At 41.9% G+C, this 18,876-nt stretch overlaps 1 protein-coding gene across 1 annotated transcript in view; it reads left to right on the top strand.

Annotated features, from left to right (window-relative positions):
* Window positions 1–18,876, top strand: part of CELF4 (CUGBP Elav-like family member 4) — a 1,317,354-nt gene that overhangs the window by 1,138,355 nt on the left and 160,123 nt on the right. Inside the window, exon 9 of the mRNA XM_078674731.1 lies at window positions 17,190–17,255. Coding sequence (XP_078530857.1) covers window positions 17,190–17,255 — 66 coding nt within the window. The remainder of the gene's footprint in view (window positions 1–17,189; window positions 17,256–18,876) is intronic.

Here is an 18,876-nt window from a genome sequence, read left to right as displayed (position 1 = left end):
TAACAAAAAATATGTAACTAGAAAAACAAAATGCATAGATCGGAGAAAAACAAGAGAGAGCGAAAAAATGAGCGAGAAACGGAGAATGCTTAGTTGATGGAAGCATATTGATTGGTAGAACTATCTTGGCTGTAAGTTACACACTCATGATCAAATGTACATGCACGTTGTTCTGCTCGGTTTGGAATAAATCAAATGTTTTGCAGTGTGTAGATGGATAGTACTCACCCAGGGCTCTCTTTCATGCATGGCACTTCAGTGTATTGCTTTGCATCTGCCTTTGTGTCTCTTGTAGGCATCAGGCCTAATGTGTGACCACTTAGGAAGGACTTGCTCAGTCACATTCAGGGGCAGATTTATCAAGAGATTGCATTACTTTTGCGTCATGCAGGGTGTCCGAGGGCAACGCAATCCCTAAGTCAGATTTACCCAGCAATGCAAGGCCACCTCGGATGGGCCTCCTTTGCTTGGTAAAGCTGGATTAGCACAAGACAGTGCACGTCATTGCCTTGCATTACTCTGTCTTAGGTAGGCGTTCAATGGGTGGAGCCTGGGTGTTCCACGCATCCACCCTTGGATTTTGGCATATTCCCAGATATCTCCCAAAACACTGGTAAACTTGTGAATGTGTCAAAATGCTACGCCTTCCCAGGGGACGCGCAACAAAGCGAGATACCTTCTTTCTCCTCGGTGCTTCCTCATTCTGTATCACACTTAGAAGGAGGAAAGCATCACAGAGGATTATTTTTGTGCAGGAAGGGTATCCCTTCCTGCACAAACACAATCCTCCTGTAACGCAGGCACCCTTGCACTCTGGCGCAAGGATGCCTGCGTTGGCATTAGGCAGCAGATTGTGCATCAGCCCAGGCAGAGAGCAGGGATGCACCATATCTTAATAGATATAGTGCAATCCTGGCCTCTCCCTTTCACACAGCGCAGCAAGGTGTCTTGCTGCATTGCGTCACATGAGAAAATGATACATTTGGGCCTCAATATCTACATTTATGTTCGATTCATGGACACACATATCCGTGTTTCTGTGGGCCTGTTTAAGAGCTGGGTTATATTATGTGTGGCTTTCTGTATATTTTTTCCACCTTCCTGGAGTGATGTGAAATTGAATATCATGCATGACCCTGTGTGAGTGGACTTGTAGTTAGGCCAATAGCTTTGAGGCTGAACAAAGAGATTTCCCTCCTCCTAGTGAGGAGTCCCTTGTTCCTATAAATATGTTATCTATCACAAGCAGGAACCTTTGTTACATTATATGAGTCCTGCATAATTCCTGTGCCTGAGGGGCACTTTCAGATAATTACCATATCCCAGCCTCGTCGCCAATGTTGTACTTTGAAGCTGACCTTCAGTTTCAGGAATCATGCATCACATAGCCTGGAGTTGCTGAAACAGAAATGTTTTCAACAGAACATCATAAAGTAATAACATCTTTGCTAAGCATCTATTGAATAATTATAATCTTGCAAAGAAGTTCCCTCTAAATGCCATTTGATCCAAAAATGTGACTTTTATTGGCAAAATGTTGGACGATCCTCGGGAACTGCCTGAACTTCCTTGTTAAACACAGTTATTGAAACAGGAACTATGCTTGATTTTCATTATCAGGTGAGGTCATTCAAATATTGTTCAGAGTTCCCATGCACCCAGGAGCATTTTCAGTATCTTTAGAACATAAATGATAACCATGATGCAGCAACTCAGCATTAATATGACTTGAGTAACCTATGTGAGTATGAGACCCTTCTTCTCTCCTTTACTTCCTCACCAGTCCACCAAACTAGTAAAACAGTGAAGGAATGAGAAATTAAATGATAAACGCCAGCATTTGTAAAGCGCACAGCTACCTCAAACGGAGGTGTCCGGGCACTGAGGGCCGTCTGGAAGATTAAGCAAGCTATTGCCCAGAGTCACATGGTGCTGGGCTGACCTGCCGCCAGAGCTGGGGATTGAACCGTGAACCCTGTGGTCCAGAGTCCGGCACCCTGGCCACTGCGCCACATCTCTTCCCGTTATGTCCTACATAACCAGCCAACGTTGCATGCTGCCCGGATCCAATAACCTTCTCATATTAAAACCTCTGATAAAATATAGGTCCTAATTTCTCAACTTCAGCCCAATCCTTTACATGGGGTGGACAGGCTGAGGCAGCATTTCCATGAAGAAGACATGTCCTGGCTTTCCTGTACCTGTGGTCCTCGCAACCTGGTTGACTAAAAGTGGGACAAACATTTGAGGCGAGAGGAAATCGGTCACATCAAATGGGCCTGTACAGTCCGGTATTGAGTACCCATACTTTTTTGTTTTGAGAGAGAGTACCAGCACTTCTCAAGAGAAATGTAATACTTTTAATCAGAGAGTACCGGCACTTCTCAAGAGAAATGTAATATGTTTAATCGGAGAGTACCGGCACTTCTCAAGAGAAATGTAATACTTTTAATCGTAGAGTACCGGCACTTCTCAAGAGAAATGTAATACGTTTAATCGGAGAGTACCGGCACTTCTCAAGAGAAATGTAATACTTTTAATCGGAGAGAACCACCACTTCTCAAGAGAAATGTAAAACGTTTAATTGGAGAGTACCGGCACTTCTCAAGAGAAATGTAATACTTTTAATCGAGGAGTATCGACACTTCTCAAGAGAAATGTAATACGTTTAATCGGAGAGTACCGGCACTTCTCAAGAGAAATGTAATACTTTTAATCAGAGAGTATTGACACTTCTCAGAAACAAGCAGGTACACTGGCACAGAGTACCACTACCTGTACTTCTATTTTTCCATTTCAAGCACTGGTCATACCAAATCTTAGACCCTGAATTTTGATTTGTTCTCCATCCAGACAGAGGCATGACGACACTTCCACCTTTGACCCGTTCAGTGGCCGAGGGAGTGGGCTAGTCCATCTGCAAGCTTCCGCCCCAGCATGCATCATGTCTATGCGTCTGCCAATCCGTGAGCCTCACTAAAGGGAGCTGAGCTGGTATCTCGCGCCACCCAAGATGCTGAACCCGCTATTAGACATCTGTGATCTATTTCATTAGCATTTGCAAGCATTATTCCTGTCATTTGTTCTAATCAGCCATGTTCCATAAACCACGCGCCAGAGGAGAGGGGAGAGAGAGCGCGCGCCGGCCCATCTCGCCTCTATAAATGCGGAATGTGAGCAGCTTTTAATGAGCGGAATTCTTCAAAACTCACTCTTTTGCGGTAATGAATAGAGGTCATTAAGTCCGTTCTTGGAAGTTCTTCTAATAAAAGCATTTGTCCTCCGAAATGGGAGAGTTATCAAAATGAAAAATCCATCAAGCCTTTCGCTGCTGCTGGTTCTCGTGGCGCTGGCGGCTGCCAAGGCAGGCGGGGGCGCGCGCGACAGTGCCCTCCTCATGTTCCTTGCCAGGCTGATACTTCATAATGTAGGAGCAAACAATGGCACTTGCCGTGCGTGGTCCTTTTGTTGTGGACGTGTTTGGTCCTGTGAGCTTTTGTGTACCTGGTCTGGGTGTGTCGGATTACGAGTATTGTGTGTGTCTTTGAGTTTGTGTGTGATTGCGTCTCTCTATGCATGTGTTTGTGAGTCTGTGTTAATGTCAATGTGTGTGGTGTGGATAAAATCGATCAAAAAAACTTACTAGCTGTGTGTTTGTGCTTGTCACTTCGGGGAGTCTGTCTATGCGTTCTGTGTGATTGGGCTTGTCAATTCGGGGAGTCTGTCTATGCGTTCTGTGTGATTACGCTTGTCACTTCGGGGAGTCTGTCTATGCGTTCTGTGTATTTGTGTCTTTTTCTTTATGTATGTGTGTGTATTTCTTTGCATGTTTCTTCATCTTGCAATTCACGAATCGATTAGGATTTGCGACTTTCACGCTTTGGAAAAACATTTCCAGAGGAAAGGGCAGACACTTTGGAGAAGTGTGGCTCAATGGTTAGCGCGGCAGACCCTGATGCAGAAGTCTGGCCCGGGACCAGGGTTCAAGTCCCACCTCGGCGGCTCTTGTTCTCAATTTCCTCGGACCTGATAATTCTCGCCTCAGCGCCTATTCTAATCATGGGTCCCACTCGGCAACTCTGGGCAATAGCTTGCTAAATCTCCACAACGGCCCCAACAACGCTAGGATGCCTGGCTTCACCTTGGGGGTGCCCATTAGTGGGCAGTTCACAGGGAAAAGCCAGGAAGGGTTCCACAGCGGTATTCGTACAAGCGCCGAGATACCCCAGATGGGGTCGATTAGTGCGCTATACAAGTACACTACATTTACATTTATTTACACTATAGTAAGTGGCTGATCCCAAGACAGTGGTAAGACACAATGGTAATAGACCAGAAAAAAACACAGAATACTGCATTATTCGTGTCTCAAAACGCCATTGCAATCTTGACAGCATTCTTTTGTGAAAAAAATTGCGACTGGCATGAAGTTTGTGAAGTTCACAAAAGAGAAAAAGAAAGTCAGGGAAAATGTGCGACAAAGGGCAGGCAAAGCATGGGCTGTGCGTACAGGGGTTGGGCCCCTCTGGCAAGTTGGGCACAGGTCCTGGCTGAAGGCCGTGGGCATAGGCGCTAGGCGGCCACTGTGGGTTGGCCACAGGCCTTGTGTAGCAGGGGTTAAAAAAAGGTATATTTTTACAATACATAAAAAGTCTCTAGAAAACCACATTGAAAATAATAAATTATGGTTCTGGCTCAAATGCACAAAACCACAGAAATGTGCCAGTTATGGTATGCAACACACCCATAACTCAGGTCTCCTGCCATGCACATTTGCAAATGGTATTGGAAAAAATGTAACCAAGCAAGGGTTAAACATGGCAGGCAACGTGTGTTTTGGCGTACTACTATTTTACATACTCCAAATGCATGTAGGACTACTCAACATTCTCCAAATTGGCTTTTGTGAAAAGGCAGTAAAATAAAATACCCCTTGAGAAACCTTTGTGTCACACCAGGTAAATCTCAACAAACAGTGTCAACTCATTCACCCATGAGTATATACTTCAAAACTCGATATCTAGTCGCAAAACAAGTACCACAGCGACAAAAGCTTTTACGACGTGTTTGCAAATACTATGCCAGTTCATAGATAATTCCCATAAAATATATGTCAAGAATTGTCTAATAATATTTCACATAAAAAAAGTTGGAAAATAGTTTGCATTACAAAGATTCAAGCAATATCTCATAAGGCAACCCACCAATACGGGGCAAAATCAAAACCAAAATTGGAAAAAGAAGAGAAAAGAATGCAAAGGAAGACGGAAAACAAGATCACCAAGATATGTCTATTAAATAGATGCTGATCCGCTCTAATCATTGAATAAAATTCCTGATTGGTTAACGGGATTATCCTCTACATATCAGAATATTAAGCAGATTCTGCACACAAAGGCCCCGGAGATACACATATAAATTGCACAATATACAGTGATATGAAAACTGGTGTACGATGGTCTAGATTTTGTGGAAATGGCTACTGCAAAGGTTCAGGGTTGCACATTATTTAATTAATAAGGAAAAGCATCAAACTTCTCTGAGCTTAGTGGTAGCTCATTTTTTAATTAGCAGTTTATCTGTGAAAGCCAAACAATATGGTGGCATTCTAAATGCAATCATGACACATTGATAGACTTGACATTTTATGAGCATCACCTCATGACCTTACTCTTGATGTAAATATAAGTTACATAAACAATGTTATGTGTGAGATTACTTATCACATTAGCATTAACATTATCACATAGACATCTATGCTATGGCTATTGTATTGTTTTCAGGCTTAGTATGAATTATTTAACTAAGTATTTTTAGTTTTTGTCACCAATTACTATGCATATTTCAATAGGTCATAAGCATTGCATTTGGTGTATGAGTTATTGTTTGGATAGTTGTTGTGAAAAGTCATGGCGTGTGGATCCAACCCTAACTTCAGTGGTTTTTCAGTTTAATTAGTAACCATCACTGGACTTTAAAGTGGCTTATTTAAAGTGAATTTCAGAACCTTTCAATCAAAGCTAGCAATATTTTGTACTTTAACTGTGTTCTTTCAGTGTTCTTTCAGTGAATTCCTGTTGTTTGATATTTCACCCAATGTCTATGAATGCTTCCCTTTCTGTGCTATGCACATCTTTTGGCCCTGTGCAGTCGGATATGGCCTCTGAGCTGGGTCTGTGGTCCACCTCGCACCCAACCCACACTAGCGGTCAACCTCATATGCATATGGCCCTGCGCTTAACTCCTGCGGCCAACCTGCACTGCCCATGACTATGACCACGGTTGGACTTGGCCCTTTATGCAGGCTCATCCCTGAACTTTTTGCCTTCCTCCTAGCCATTTTTCTGGCATGGTGTTGGTGGTTTTAGGACTCTGGGCACTTTAGCACTGCTGTCCAGTGTAAAGTGTGTGTGCTCTCTGTGATAAATATAGTAAAGGTTGATCTACACCTGTTTGGCATATTTCATTTACCTGTCAGTCCCTTTTAAAGTGGTATCTCATATACCCAGGGCTGGTAAATTAAATGCTACTGGTGGGCTTGCCGCGCTGATTGCGCCTTCCACCAAAGTAGCCCTTCAAGCCTATCCCAGGCCACTGCCATTGCAGGGCCTGTGCGAGCAGTGTTACTGCCGCTGTGACATGACACCTAAAGTGTGTGCCATGTCTGTGACCCCTCTTTTACTGCATGTCAGTCACCCCTAAGTTAGGCCCTAGCTAGCCCTATGGGCAGGGTGCATTGTAGGTAAAAGGTAGGACATGTACCTTAAGTGTGTGTCATGTCCTGTTAGTGACAAACAGCCATTTAATTTTTGGTTTCTCACTGCTGGCTGCCCTCCCATAAGAATGCATTGGAGATTCCCTGATAATTGTTTCAGTGGTAATTTCTGATATGAGAGGAGCAGCGTAGTCAACTTTGGTACATTTGGAATAGTGATAATAAATGCTAGGCAATGGTGTGCGCAGATTTATTATACCTATTTTAGACATGCCACTTTTGTAAGTTGACATTTCTGTGTGCTATGTGTCCGCCTGCATGATGTGGATTGCATTGCCTGTGAGGCAGGAGCCTACCCCATAATAGTGCCTGTGAGGCGGGATCCCACCCCGCACTGAGGAGCCGCCTAGAAACGGAGCAGCTCTCCAAAGCCTTGCGGTTGCTACTAGTGGCACTAGAGGAGTCCCTATACAGAGGGCTGAGAGCGGAACCTGTTGAAGCACCGTGCCAGTGCCGGAAGACCAGAGGAGGCCGAGAACAGCCCCACAGGGCCCTGTCGAGAGAGGGTTGAGAGTGAGCTGTTGGGGGGTTGGTCAAGGCACATTGTCGGTCCCTGGAGCCGCGTTGGTGCTCCCGAGGCACGTGTAGTGCCAGTGCCTGCATTATTTATCCCAGCTGCGCCGCAGAGGCGGAGGCAGCTGCAACGTTTAGGGGCCATTTATTTTCTTAAGGAAGGGGTGAGTTGCACCCCACGCCTCAGCGCATCTGTGCACTGTGTTTTCGCTGCTGAGGCAGCCAAGGGGCCATTCAAGAGGCCTCATTTCATGCCCCGACTTTGCAGGACATAGGGCATTTTGAGCCCCAGTAAAAGGGCAGTTGGCCTGGGGTTAGTTCAGCGATTACGCTAAGGTGCTGTGTGCACTAAATGGGTGTACTGATAGGGCGCAAGGCCCTAAGGGGATGCATGCACCTAATTCGTGTTACTATGGTGCACTGCCAAATGTGTGCATAACGTGTTTATGCTGCTGGTTGCTAATTATGATTTATGCAACATGATTATTGCATAATGTGTTAATGTTGGTAAGGCCTATTGCGTAATGTGTTTATGCTAATGAGGTTTGGGCCTAATATGTTTTATGCCTAATGTGATAATGCTGAGGTCACTATTGTACCAGTAGTTACAGGTTGTTTTTTATGTGCACCACCTGCATTCGGATGTTTCTGACCGTGGCCCGATTGGCCTGGTCCTGTATATATTCCCCTGTGAATATTGCCTATTGCCAGTTGGCACAGTGTATATTGTGTGATTATGATTCTAACGTTCTAATGAGTTTTGGATAATACAAAAGCTATTTTATATAACCTTGTGTGGAGTTTCTTTGGTGGTGTGCCTAGTGTGTTGCTGCTGTGTGTCTGTGTTGCGCAAACGCTTTACACATTCCCTCTGGGATACGCCTGACTGCTCGTGCCAAGCTACCAAGGTGGTGAGCAGGGGTTATCTTCAGCGTGCAACTCCCTTGCCCTGACTGGAGTGGTGGTTTCTGCCTGACTTAGGCGTATGCCCTAGCCAACCAGAAATCCCCTTTATAACAACTGCGCTCAGTGGGGCTGTCGGCATGGCCTAGCCTTCTGACAGGTCCCGCGTTAAAGTCCTACCCCCACTGTGTGTTGCTTTTGGCTGAACCCACAATGTTATACAATCCCTGCTCCAAAATATCCTTTACTACAGACCTTTGCCCCGTTGATTTTTTAAATATTATCATTTTTGGTGTGTCCAGAGAGGATAATCCATGGATGCAGATGAAATAAGGGCAGCTAAGGTGTGTGATCGTCATCTGAGCTGAAAGCTATTGGGCTGTTGGATGAATAAAGATTCAAAAAATGAAAAACCCAAGTTGAGGGTTGAATGAAATAATCGTTGGGCATATTTCCCTCTCTGATTATATGTTAAAAAGGAGTCTTATCTATGATTCTGGATGCCTCCATAAGATCCACCAGATAACCTCATTCCAATCCCGCTTACTTGCATTTAAAGTGCACCTAGTGTGATCTGGCGGCTCCGATCGAAGATGGGATACATGATTTGATTGATTGAATGAGAAGGGATTTAGCTTATCAACAGCTACTAGAGTGCCACAAATTATTCTTTTTATGTGTGATTTTACTGGTGAGGTCATAAACATATGTTGGAAAAGTTCCCATAATTGAATGCACAGGGAACAGTGAATATCAGCACTAGGGATATTGCACTGAGTCAGATCGACAAAAGGTACAGTAGCCAAACAGAAGTTATCGTATATATTAGTCAGTGATTCCTTATTGGCTAAGTCTCTAGGCCGCTTAATCATCCTCCGAATTTTGCCTGCTTGTGGCTATACTGAACTAAGTCCACTGTTTTCCAAGCAAACCGAAGTAAGAGTAGAACTCATACGAAGGTGCATCGCATTGTGATCGCTATTTGTTCTGGAGATCAAAACGAAGGTGATCATTGTGTTCTATAATGGTGTATCCAATAGAACATAATCAATCCCACTTTAGTCTGCCCCCTTACGAGCGTATGTGGTCTGCCTATGTCAGATTTAGACCACCCATTACAGCCACATAGGCTGTGAGTAAACGTCAACAAGGCAAGTTGTACCGCCCCAGCTACTCCAGGTATAAATGAGGTAGAGTCAAGAGATGGGATGCCCCTTGCTTCATCTTCATCTTCAGATACCAGGTGCCTATATTCTAATGGCTCAAAGATGATATTAAAGTTACCTCCAATCAAAAGGGTAGGCTTTGGGTTAAAATTAGACCGATGTTGATCAATGACAGCCAGGGTCTCTGACTCCTTATTATGTGATAACGCCCAGTTGTAAACCAAATATATATTTAATATTAGTCCATTTGCTCCTAGTAGGCTCAATTCTATAAACTGGGCAGTGTTATAGACAACATTTTAATATCCCAATTCAAGGACTGCCCAGCAGCGGCTGGACAGGTACCGATAATATAGGTTTTTCAAAGCAGTTCTATGAACTGGTTCAGTCAAGAAAGTTTCCTGAAACATAAAAAAATCGTAATTGTCAACAAACTCGAGCCACTCTGGATCTACCAGTTTCTGCCACAAGCCTGCCACGTTCCAAGACAGAAATGACAGGGAGTGTGTACCACTCAATTCCTTTAAGCAAAATACCCAAACCAGCTGCTCTTTCAATATCTAATAAAGGAGCTGTTGGCACCGTCTCTGGGTAATGATTGTCTATTATGGTAAGATGTAGGACTAGGTGGCTGAGAGGGCAGTCAGTGTATTTTTTAAAGTTTGGGCCAGGGACATAGTCTTGGGGGAGATACTTCATGTTCCAAGGTGATAAATTTACATGGGTCACCAATCAATCAGTCAATCAGGGAATTTTGAAGCACGCTACTCACCCGGGAGGGTCTCAAGGCGCTAAGGGGAGAGGGAGAGAAGCCCCGGTCAGTCAAAGAGCCAGGCCTTGAGGGTCTTCCCAAATGACCACAGGCAAAAAAAAAGAGAAGGGGTTCAGTTTAAATTGAATCCTAAGGGAGTTAGGAAGAATAGTGCGTGCATCACAGGATAAAAGCTGGTCTAATTAATATTGAATCTCTTAGGGTCAGCTTGATTATGTGGTGTATTTCCCAATTGCTAGATATACATTGAGCCCCTATAAAACATATACTTTAAGACATAATTCAATATATTACATTATTTTTTAAAGAGTTGCTGTCTTCTCTCGAAGAACACTCTCAGCCTAGTGACATTAACCATAAAAACAGTCCCCCAGTGTGATGTTCCCTCCTCTTCCCCCAATGGCATTTGAGCGGGAGCCAAAGATATAATCAGTCTTGGTCTGAATATCCGATAACCTGAGTCCAACCCTTTTCCTGTTCCTTAGATTTGTCCTTGGGGTATGGGGTAATATGGGCAGAGTATCAAGCTTATGGTAAATGGAATTGCTCGATGTATGAACAGAGAACCCAATACTACTGCTCTGTCTTTGGTGAGTGAAAGTAACCCAAGTGAATTCATTTTTGTTTTGGGGAGGGGGATAAGGAGGATCATGATCTTACTGTGCCTATCTAATAACCCATTTAAAGTGGGTTGTGGATTAATAAACGTTATACTCATCATGACTTCCTGTGTCCTTTAGACTAACACCTGGACCACATTTTTCAGTTCTTCTATATCACGCGCTAATGAGTCAAGTCCGGAGTTCAAGAAAACAACAGTGTGGTAGAACCTCCGTGTGCTGCTCTGGGTTTCTGGGGGCTAAGGTGGTTCTGATCATCCGAAGTAAGTGTCAAGTTTTTAAACAGGTAATCGTTGGTTCATGATGCATACAGGGAGTAGAGAGCAATACGTGATCTTGACAGAGGGCCCGATTCACAGAACTAACTTAAGACAAAATCCTAAACTTACTACTTTTGGTATTTACAGAAGGCATTTAGTAGTAGTAAAGTTAGGATATTGTCTTAAGTTTGACTTAAGACAAACTTAAGACAGACTTAAGACAGACTTAAGACAAACTTAAGACAGACTTAAGACAGGCATAAGACAGACTTAAGACAGACTTAAGTTAGGATTTTGTCTTAAGTCTGTCTTAAGTCAAATTTGAGACAAAATCCTAACTTTACTTCTACTTAAATGCCTTCTGTGAATACCAAAAGTAGTATTTCAGGATTGTGTCTTAAGTTAGTTCTGTGAATCGGCCCAGGACTTTCTACTGGAAGTGGCCACATGAGCACCAGTAACTATGGCGCTGGATGTACTTTTCTGAGAGCTGTAGGAACCGGGTCCTTTTTTGCCGAATTACCGTTTTCCTTTCGTTGATAGAAGCTCATTATTTTGATAGGGCATTTAGCTTTTTTGGCGAGATTACTATCTTGGCCAAGTAATAGCTCAACCTATTCAATTAGATCATTAATCTCATGGAGGATACCATTTTCTGCTGTGTGGCTTGGGGCCTTGGGCGTTCTGCTTGCTCCGAGTAGTGGCTAGGTTGCTTTAGGCTTGCCCATTTTATAAATTTTTCAACAAGTAATTAATTTATATTGAACCAATAAATTAAGTAATAATCAAGGGCGTACTACGAATGAAGATGAAAAGAGGGACAAATTAATCCTGAGCATATATTTTACCCTATCAAGCAGCCAAAGTCATTCAGTGAAGCCCCAAAATAAATACAGTTTCAGTAATATATTATAATTTAAAAGTCTTGAATCAAAAAGTCACCTTTAGGGCTGAATCATAGGGGGTGTCTCAGCCTCTTTCAGGCGATGACAGGCAAAGACGGGCCTGCCGCTGGCCCGGGCACATCTTGCGCTGGCGGAGTACAATAGTGCTTTTGCAACGCGGGTGCTGAGGATCCTCATCCCTCAGGCAGTGAGGAACAGATGTATCCTGTGACCTCTAGTCCATCTTTAGAACAAAAGCGACCCATGCTGCCGGAGTCCACAGCGTTCTTTTAACATGGGTGCGGAGGTTAGCCGCAAAAAGCATATTATATATCTTAAATATTATATTATATTATATTATATTATATTATATTATATTATATTATATTATATTATATTATATTATATTATATTATATTATATTATTTACATCACTTCAGGCCAGGTCATGCCATGCTATGTTATGCTATGTTACATTACATAACATTATGTGACGTTACCTTAGGAGTGGTAGTGCCTGTTTGTTCTTGTGAGAGTGGGTGGAAATGTGTTTAAGGCTTGAATGGGAAAGTATACTTGTTCACTGACATGCGAATGCAGCAGACTAAAAAACGAAGCATTTGGTGGAATTCCAATTATTTTGGATGGAGAGGGTGAAATGTTTCTCATGGAGTGGAGTCTTCTTGCATATTCCAGAAGGTGAAAATTTAGGAAAACGCTGACAGGAATATTTCATCCAGTGGCAGTCCTTGCCAATGAGTGTACCCATGGTAACCAGAGAGGGCTCCCGGACAGTTTAAAATATGAATGGACAGGGGTTACTGGCAAGACTAGAATGGCCAGAAATGACAATTAACTGTGTCTAGAGCGGTTAAGTTTGAAGACCTTTGAAAAATGCTCCTTGTGCGTGTGTGAATTTGAGGGTGCGTGCCTTGCATAAGAATGCCGAATTGAAATCCTTTGTTACCGCCTCTGTACATTTTATCCTGAACTGAGGTGGGATGGAGCCGGCCAGAATTAACGATTCAATCCCTATCCCTACATTTGAATCCAGAAATTATGAGCTGAAGGCCCCAGAAGAACAACTGCAATCATTGGTGAATTTGTTGACGTAGAGACCAACTGCAATCATTGGTGAATTCGTTGACGTAGAGACCAACTGCAGTCATTGGGGAATTCATTGATGTAGAGACCAACTGCAGTCATTGGTGAATTTGTTGACCTCGAGACCAACTGCAATCATTGGTGAATTCGTTGACGTAGAGACCAACTGCAGTCATTGGGGAATGCATTAATGTAGAGACCAACTGCAATCATTGATGAATTTGTTGACGTAGAGACCAACTGCAGTCATTGGGGACTTCATTGATGTAGCGACCAACTGCAATCATTGATGAATTTGTTGACGTAGAGACCAACTGCAGTCATTGGTGAATTTGTTGACGTAGAGACCAACTGCAGTCATTGGTAAATTTGTTGACGTAGAGACCAACTGCAGTCATTGGTAAATTTGTTGACGTAGAGACCAACTGCCATCACTGCTGAATTAGTTGACGTAGAGACCAACTGCAAACATTGATGAATTTGTTAACGTAGAGACCAACTGCAGTCATTGGTGAATTTGTTGATGTAGACACCAACTGCAGTCATTGGTGAATTTGTTGACGTAGAGACCAACTGCCATCACTGCAGAATTAGTTGATGTAGAGACCAACTGCAATCATTGATGAATTTGTTGACGTAGAGACCAACTGCAGTCATTGGTGAATTTGTTGACGTAGAGACCAACTGCCATCACTGCTGAAATAGTTGACGTAGAGACCAACTGCAATCATTGATGAATTTGTTAACATAGAGACCAACTGCAATCATTGATGAATTTGTTAACATAGAGACCAACTGCAATCATTGATGAATTTGTTAACATAGAGACCAACTGCAATCATTGATGAATTTGTTAACATAGAGACCAACTGCAGTCATTGGTGAATTTGTTGACGTAGAGACCAACTGCAGTCATTGGTGAATTTGTTGACGTAGAGACCAACTGCAATCATTGGTGAATTTGTTGACCTCGAGACCAACTGCCATCACTGCTGAATTAGTTGATTTAGAGACCAACTGCAGTCATTGGTGAATTAGTTGACATATAGAGGGGACAAGAGAAGAAAAATAGAAGCTCCTTGGCTAGCTCAAACTCAACTTAGAATGCTACGTCAGACTAGTCCGGGGGTGCTCATTGACAGCCCCAGGTCAGGATTTTAATATAATCCGTCAATATTCACCTAAATCTTGGTTAAATTGGCGTGTATGTAAATTATATCTCAGGGGTGTTTATTATGGTAATTCTGGTTGTCCAAATGTATTCGGTACTTATGGATCGCACTATGTAACCAATAACTAGACAACGGGGTTCGCAATGCTTGCTGTATGCCCAACGCAGTAACACTGCAAATTATGCATTTGCCCCAGAGCGTGAAGGTGTTATTCTGTTGCATGTACTCACGTTTCTGAACATTCTCCTTGAAGACATATCAACGCTTCAACTGGTGTCCAACCATGAAGGCAAGTGATGCGAGCTAACGATGACACTTCACTGCCAAATCAGTGCAACTCTTTTGTTATTGCATTCATTGTTGTCTCTGAATACCTAATTAATTACAACAGTTAATGCTGGTGCTCTTAATCATGGCATCAGCTGTCCTAATCAATCTTAATAATAGGGAATCCGTTGTATTGCATCCATGAATTTTAATCTACATAAATTTTCAGAGCCCTCTCTCAAGCTCACTCTATGAAATGATATAATTACGGATTTAGATTAAGTTTGCCCGGTGTGAAATAAATTGGATTTGGCAAGGTGAATTGAGCTTCCTTTCCATTTATAGTTCCCAGTTTTACTGACCTTGCAAATGTTGCAGCCTAGAGCAAGGGCCTACCCATCCGCTCTAGCCTCCCGCCTGCAGCGGGCATCCAAATATTTAGTGCAGAGGTGTCACCGTGTGCCAAAAAACGTTCTTTCCACCCTTAGGGTTACTGTCTCATGGCCACACCAAGTCCAGTATTTCATATTTAAATCCCAACACAAGTGTCTGGTGTAAGTGAAGGAATGAATGAATTAACTTAAGTAATTTATTCAGAAAGTTTATGAATAAAAAGTTTGTGCAATGAATGATGCTTGCATCCAAAAATACTTTCATAGCAATAATGGTCCCCTTCCAAAAGCCATCGTTTGTTCATCCACTACAGTTGCAAAATTTGCAAAATAAAAAGTCTAATGGTGTTTTTTGTAAACAACTAGGGGGTGTAGAATTAACATTTTTGGTGAAGACAATGTCACAGGCGCAAAACTTTGGCTGCGTGCAAAAAATTACATAAATGAAGTTTTACTAAAGAATTTTCCAGAGAATATTTTTGGGCGGGACAATTCTCCGACTAATGACCTCATTTGGACAAGCTTAAAATTTAGAATTGTGAATAGATTACAAATTGCACTGCCACCCAGGGTTGTGCACATGCACAATTCTCCCTATATTATCTGGAAGCATGTGCACAGCCAGAACACTGTGCAAAGTGGAATGCTGCCTGGTAATACCGGTTGGGAAGACTCGCTCCATATATTCTCGATTATGCAATGCGAATAAAAATCAGGTGGTAAATCCACATCAGGTAAAACCATTACTTTGGGGTCACAGTATTTGCCCAGGGCAGTTTTTGAGTCCGGTGGAGCTCCTGCCCGCGTTCAGCTGACCGCTACCTCCAGCTCATGCAGGCCCGGAATGTCATCACCTTGTCCCTCTTCCATCATGGCCTAGCTATAAACCCTGGGAGATTATCAATCAAACATTGGCTTCAAAGCTGAACAAGAAGCAGCCTGCCAGCTGCATATGGCAACATTAATTCAAAATAAATTCTACAAACAAGCAGAAGGTCACAGACACCTATTTTAAAGGAGTCGTTGAATAACTGAAGCTTCAGATGTGTACATGGCACAATGCTGATGTTTGCATTCAATCCACAGAATCTGATAGAATTGTGAAGGCAAAGCCACATGGTTTACTACATTCAACTAATAGATTAGGATTGTTTGCAATCAGTTTTCAGACCAACACAACCCTTTATTCAGTCAATATTTGCATTTCACCACCAGTAGACCATAAATGTTTACGCTTATTCACAAGAATATGACATATGTATCTACCTAACCAATGGGGTGGGGGGGTGCAAAAGCAGGTGGTAGCAAAGTTTCAAACTTTGTCTCTCAGTTTGGCTAAGAAGCCAAACTTAAACTTGAGTCCGTTTTTAAAGTGGATGCTTTCTGCAACAACAAAAAAAAGCAAAAAAATGTTCTCACAAACCTACCTTGCAAGTTAATTCTCCCACCAAGGTGTTTCACCATCATCAAAATTGTTTAAAGTAAAAAAAATGTGTAGACAAATTGAATGTTTTCCATACAATAATCACCAATTGCTACACATACGCAATAACCACTAGATCAAATTGCGCACTTTTGCACTAATGCTGTGCAACCTACTGTAGCTCAATGAAGGTGGATTAGTAGGAATCTCTAAGACAACTTGATTATGTGGGCGGGCCCACAATTTATGTTGTAGGGATATGGTTTCTTCCAGTGCTTAATTTGTTTCAAATTCTTTTTTTTAATGTAAGACCCAAAGTTTGTCTTAGAATCCTGCTACCAGCACTGGTGAATGCTGGAGTTTCCACATATCAAAGATGTGTAGTCTTGATTCCACCGCACCCCTTTTTCTTACACTGCACTTCACACTCTGTCTCTTCATCACTCTCTTGCAGGGTCTTTGTCATCCCTGAGATCTCTCATTGTCATTGTTTTCCTATATTTTTCTTCCTCCTTCTTTCTCCCTTTTGTGCCATTTTCTCTGTTGCTCTACGTCAAAGTATGATTCTGAAAAATAAGTCCGATCTCCATAAATGTTGTGCCCTCTTTTTACAATTTCATGCACAAATAATGCACTACATATAACAAACCACCTTTTTACTGTCATTTTGGTGGATACAAGAAGCACAAAAGGGGGCTTCCTGTTCCTTTTATGTCACTTCCTGGTAAGCCACAATTTGAAATGTAAACAGATTTTTGAAAGTAAGTCATTGGTATCTGTTGTGTGTCAACAATGTTCATAGTATGTGGATTTCCAACCCAGGAGTTGTGGAACAAAGAAAGGAACATCCTTCTTATGAGCATTCTCTTCTCATCAGAGCATGCAGAGGCTAGCCCGTGGTTCACCCGTGTGTCTGTCTCTCTCTTGTCTCCATACAGCACAGAGCCCGACTGCGGCGGACCCCTTACAGCAAGCCTATGCCGGAGTGCAGCAGTACGCAGGTCGTTAGTATTAACACTTTCTCCTTATACCACTTTACTCATGCCTCCATATGCCTGCTCAGAAACCATTCATCGCTCACACCAGGTTCCTTCAGTTCATCATTCTTAGAATTTTGGGGCGGTGCAGTGACAGCCAATAGGGCGAAAGTTACAAAATATTTTCTATTGATAGGCCAGCCTTCATCCAACTAACAAAAACTATTATGTATTATTAGGTATTATAATAGTGAATTAGCTATCAGGGCCACTGCACAACTGGTGTTTCAAAAAAAAGTACAGTGGTACAGTTATAAAGCGGTAACCAAAATACATTAAAAAGATATGAATTTAATGTGGCAACAAGTTAAGAAAAATATTTCAAAATAGAAAAATTTTGGGATGGAAAATTAAGAAGGGACTATAAAGCCCCATAAAGCCATAATAATGTTTTTAATGCTAAATCAATTTTAAAAAAACACATCATTAAGACATAAAAAAGAATTCTAAAAGTACGTTTAATAAAAAGAAAAAGAAAGCACAAATAGAATATTAATAATGGCAAATATTTATTACACTTCTTAAAATTAAGTATGTAGACATTAAAAGGTGTACATTGAGAGTTGGGATGGAGATCGACACTGATGGGATGTGTGAGTAAAGGTAAGGGAGTGAAGTTGGGTAACGCAAGCAAACAGGGTAAAAAAATATGAAAAATACAGAAGAGAAGCTCTGAGTGGGTAATGAGGAGTTAGAATGGGGAGTGTGTTGAGTGTTCTTCTCAAAGTGAAGGAAAGTTAGGCAAAAATAGCATTTTGTATGGTAAAAGTGTTCTTTATTTTGGGTTGCCATTTATTTATTTGTTAATTTAATTAAAGTTTTAATCACGCATGGCTATTTTTGTGTTCTGGTAATCGGTTTTATGTTTACTGCATTATTTATTTTCACATAGATCCTTTAAAAACAGGCTTTACTTTCACTAAAGAGTTCTGTTCAGAGTTAATTACTTTTGAGAGAGAATTACGAAGTCAAGCATTGGCAAAACCAATAGGTCTGCCTTGCATTTTGGCTCGACTAAAAACGATGTCTTTCTACACAATACATTTTTAAGACAATTTAAGGTGTGATGACTCACAGTTCTTTTGGGATGGTAAAATGATCATTTATGCATTGCCATGCAAGCAATGCACAGGAGAGAATAGCATGAGACGAGAGAATTGTAACCCTTTGTGCAGAGCCATAGTCCACTCTATGCAAATTGTGAAGAATTGTTAATAAAGGGTTGTGCTGACCTCTGCTCGTGAAGCCAGGTTTAAGAAAACCTTCTTGTGTGACAGGCTAAAGCAACTGTCTATTCGTACTAAATAAAACCTTACATTATATATAACAGGACTCCTCATTCAAAATGTGTTAGAACAAATTTGAAAGTAAATAATAAGGTTATTATGCGAGCAGTAGAACTTTTCCAAAGATGGCTGGGCAAAGCAATGATGCCTAATTAGGAAACACACAAAAAGAGCACGGCTTCTGACTGAAAGAATTAAACCACGCCTCCCACGCGTACACGCGCAAGTGCTTCCAACTGTAATACAAATCGTAGACCCAATTTTACTCTCAAAATCTAATGAGATGGCCATGCATTTGCACT

The sequence above is a fragment of the Lissotriton helveticus genome, chromosome 2_1, assembly GCF_964261635.1.
Source record: "Lissotriton helveticus chromosome 2_1, aLisHel1.1, whole genome shotgun sequence".
Taxonomy (NCBI): domain Eukaryota; kingdom Metazoa; phylum Chordata; class Amphibia; order Caudata; family Salamandridae; genus Lissotriton; species Lissotriton helveticus.
This window is presented reverse-complemented; position numbering and strand designations above follow the sequence as displayed.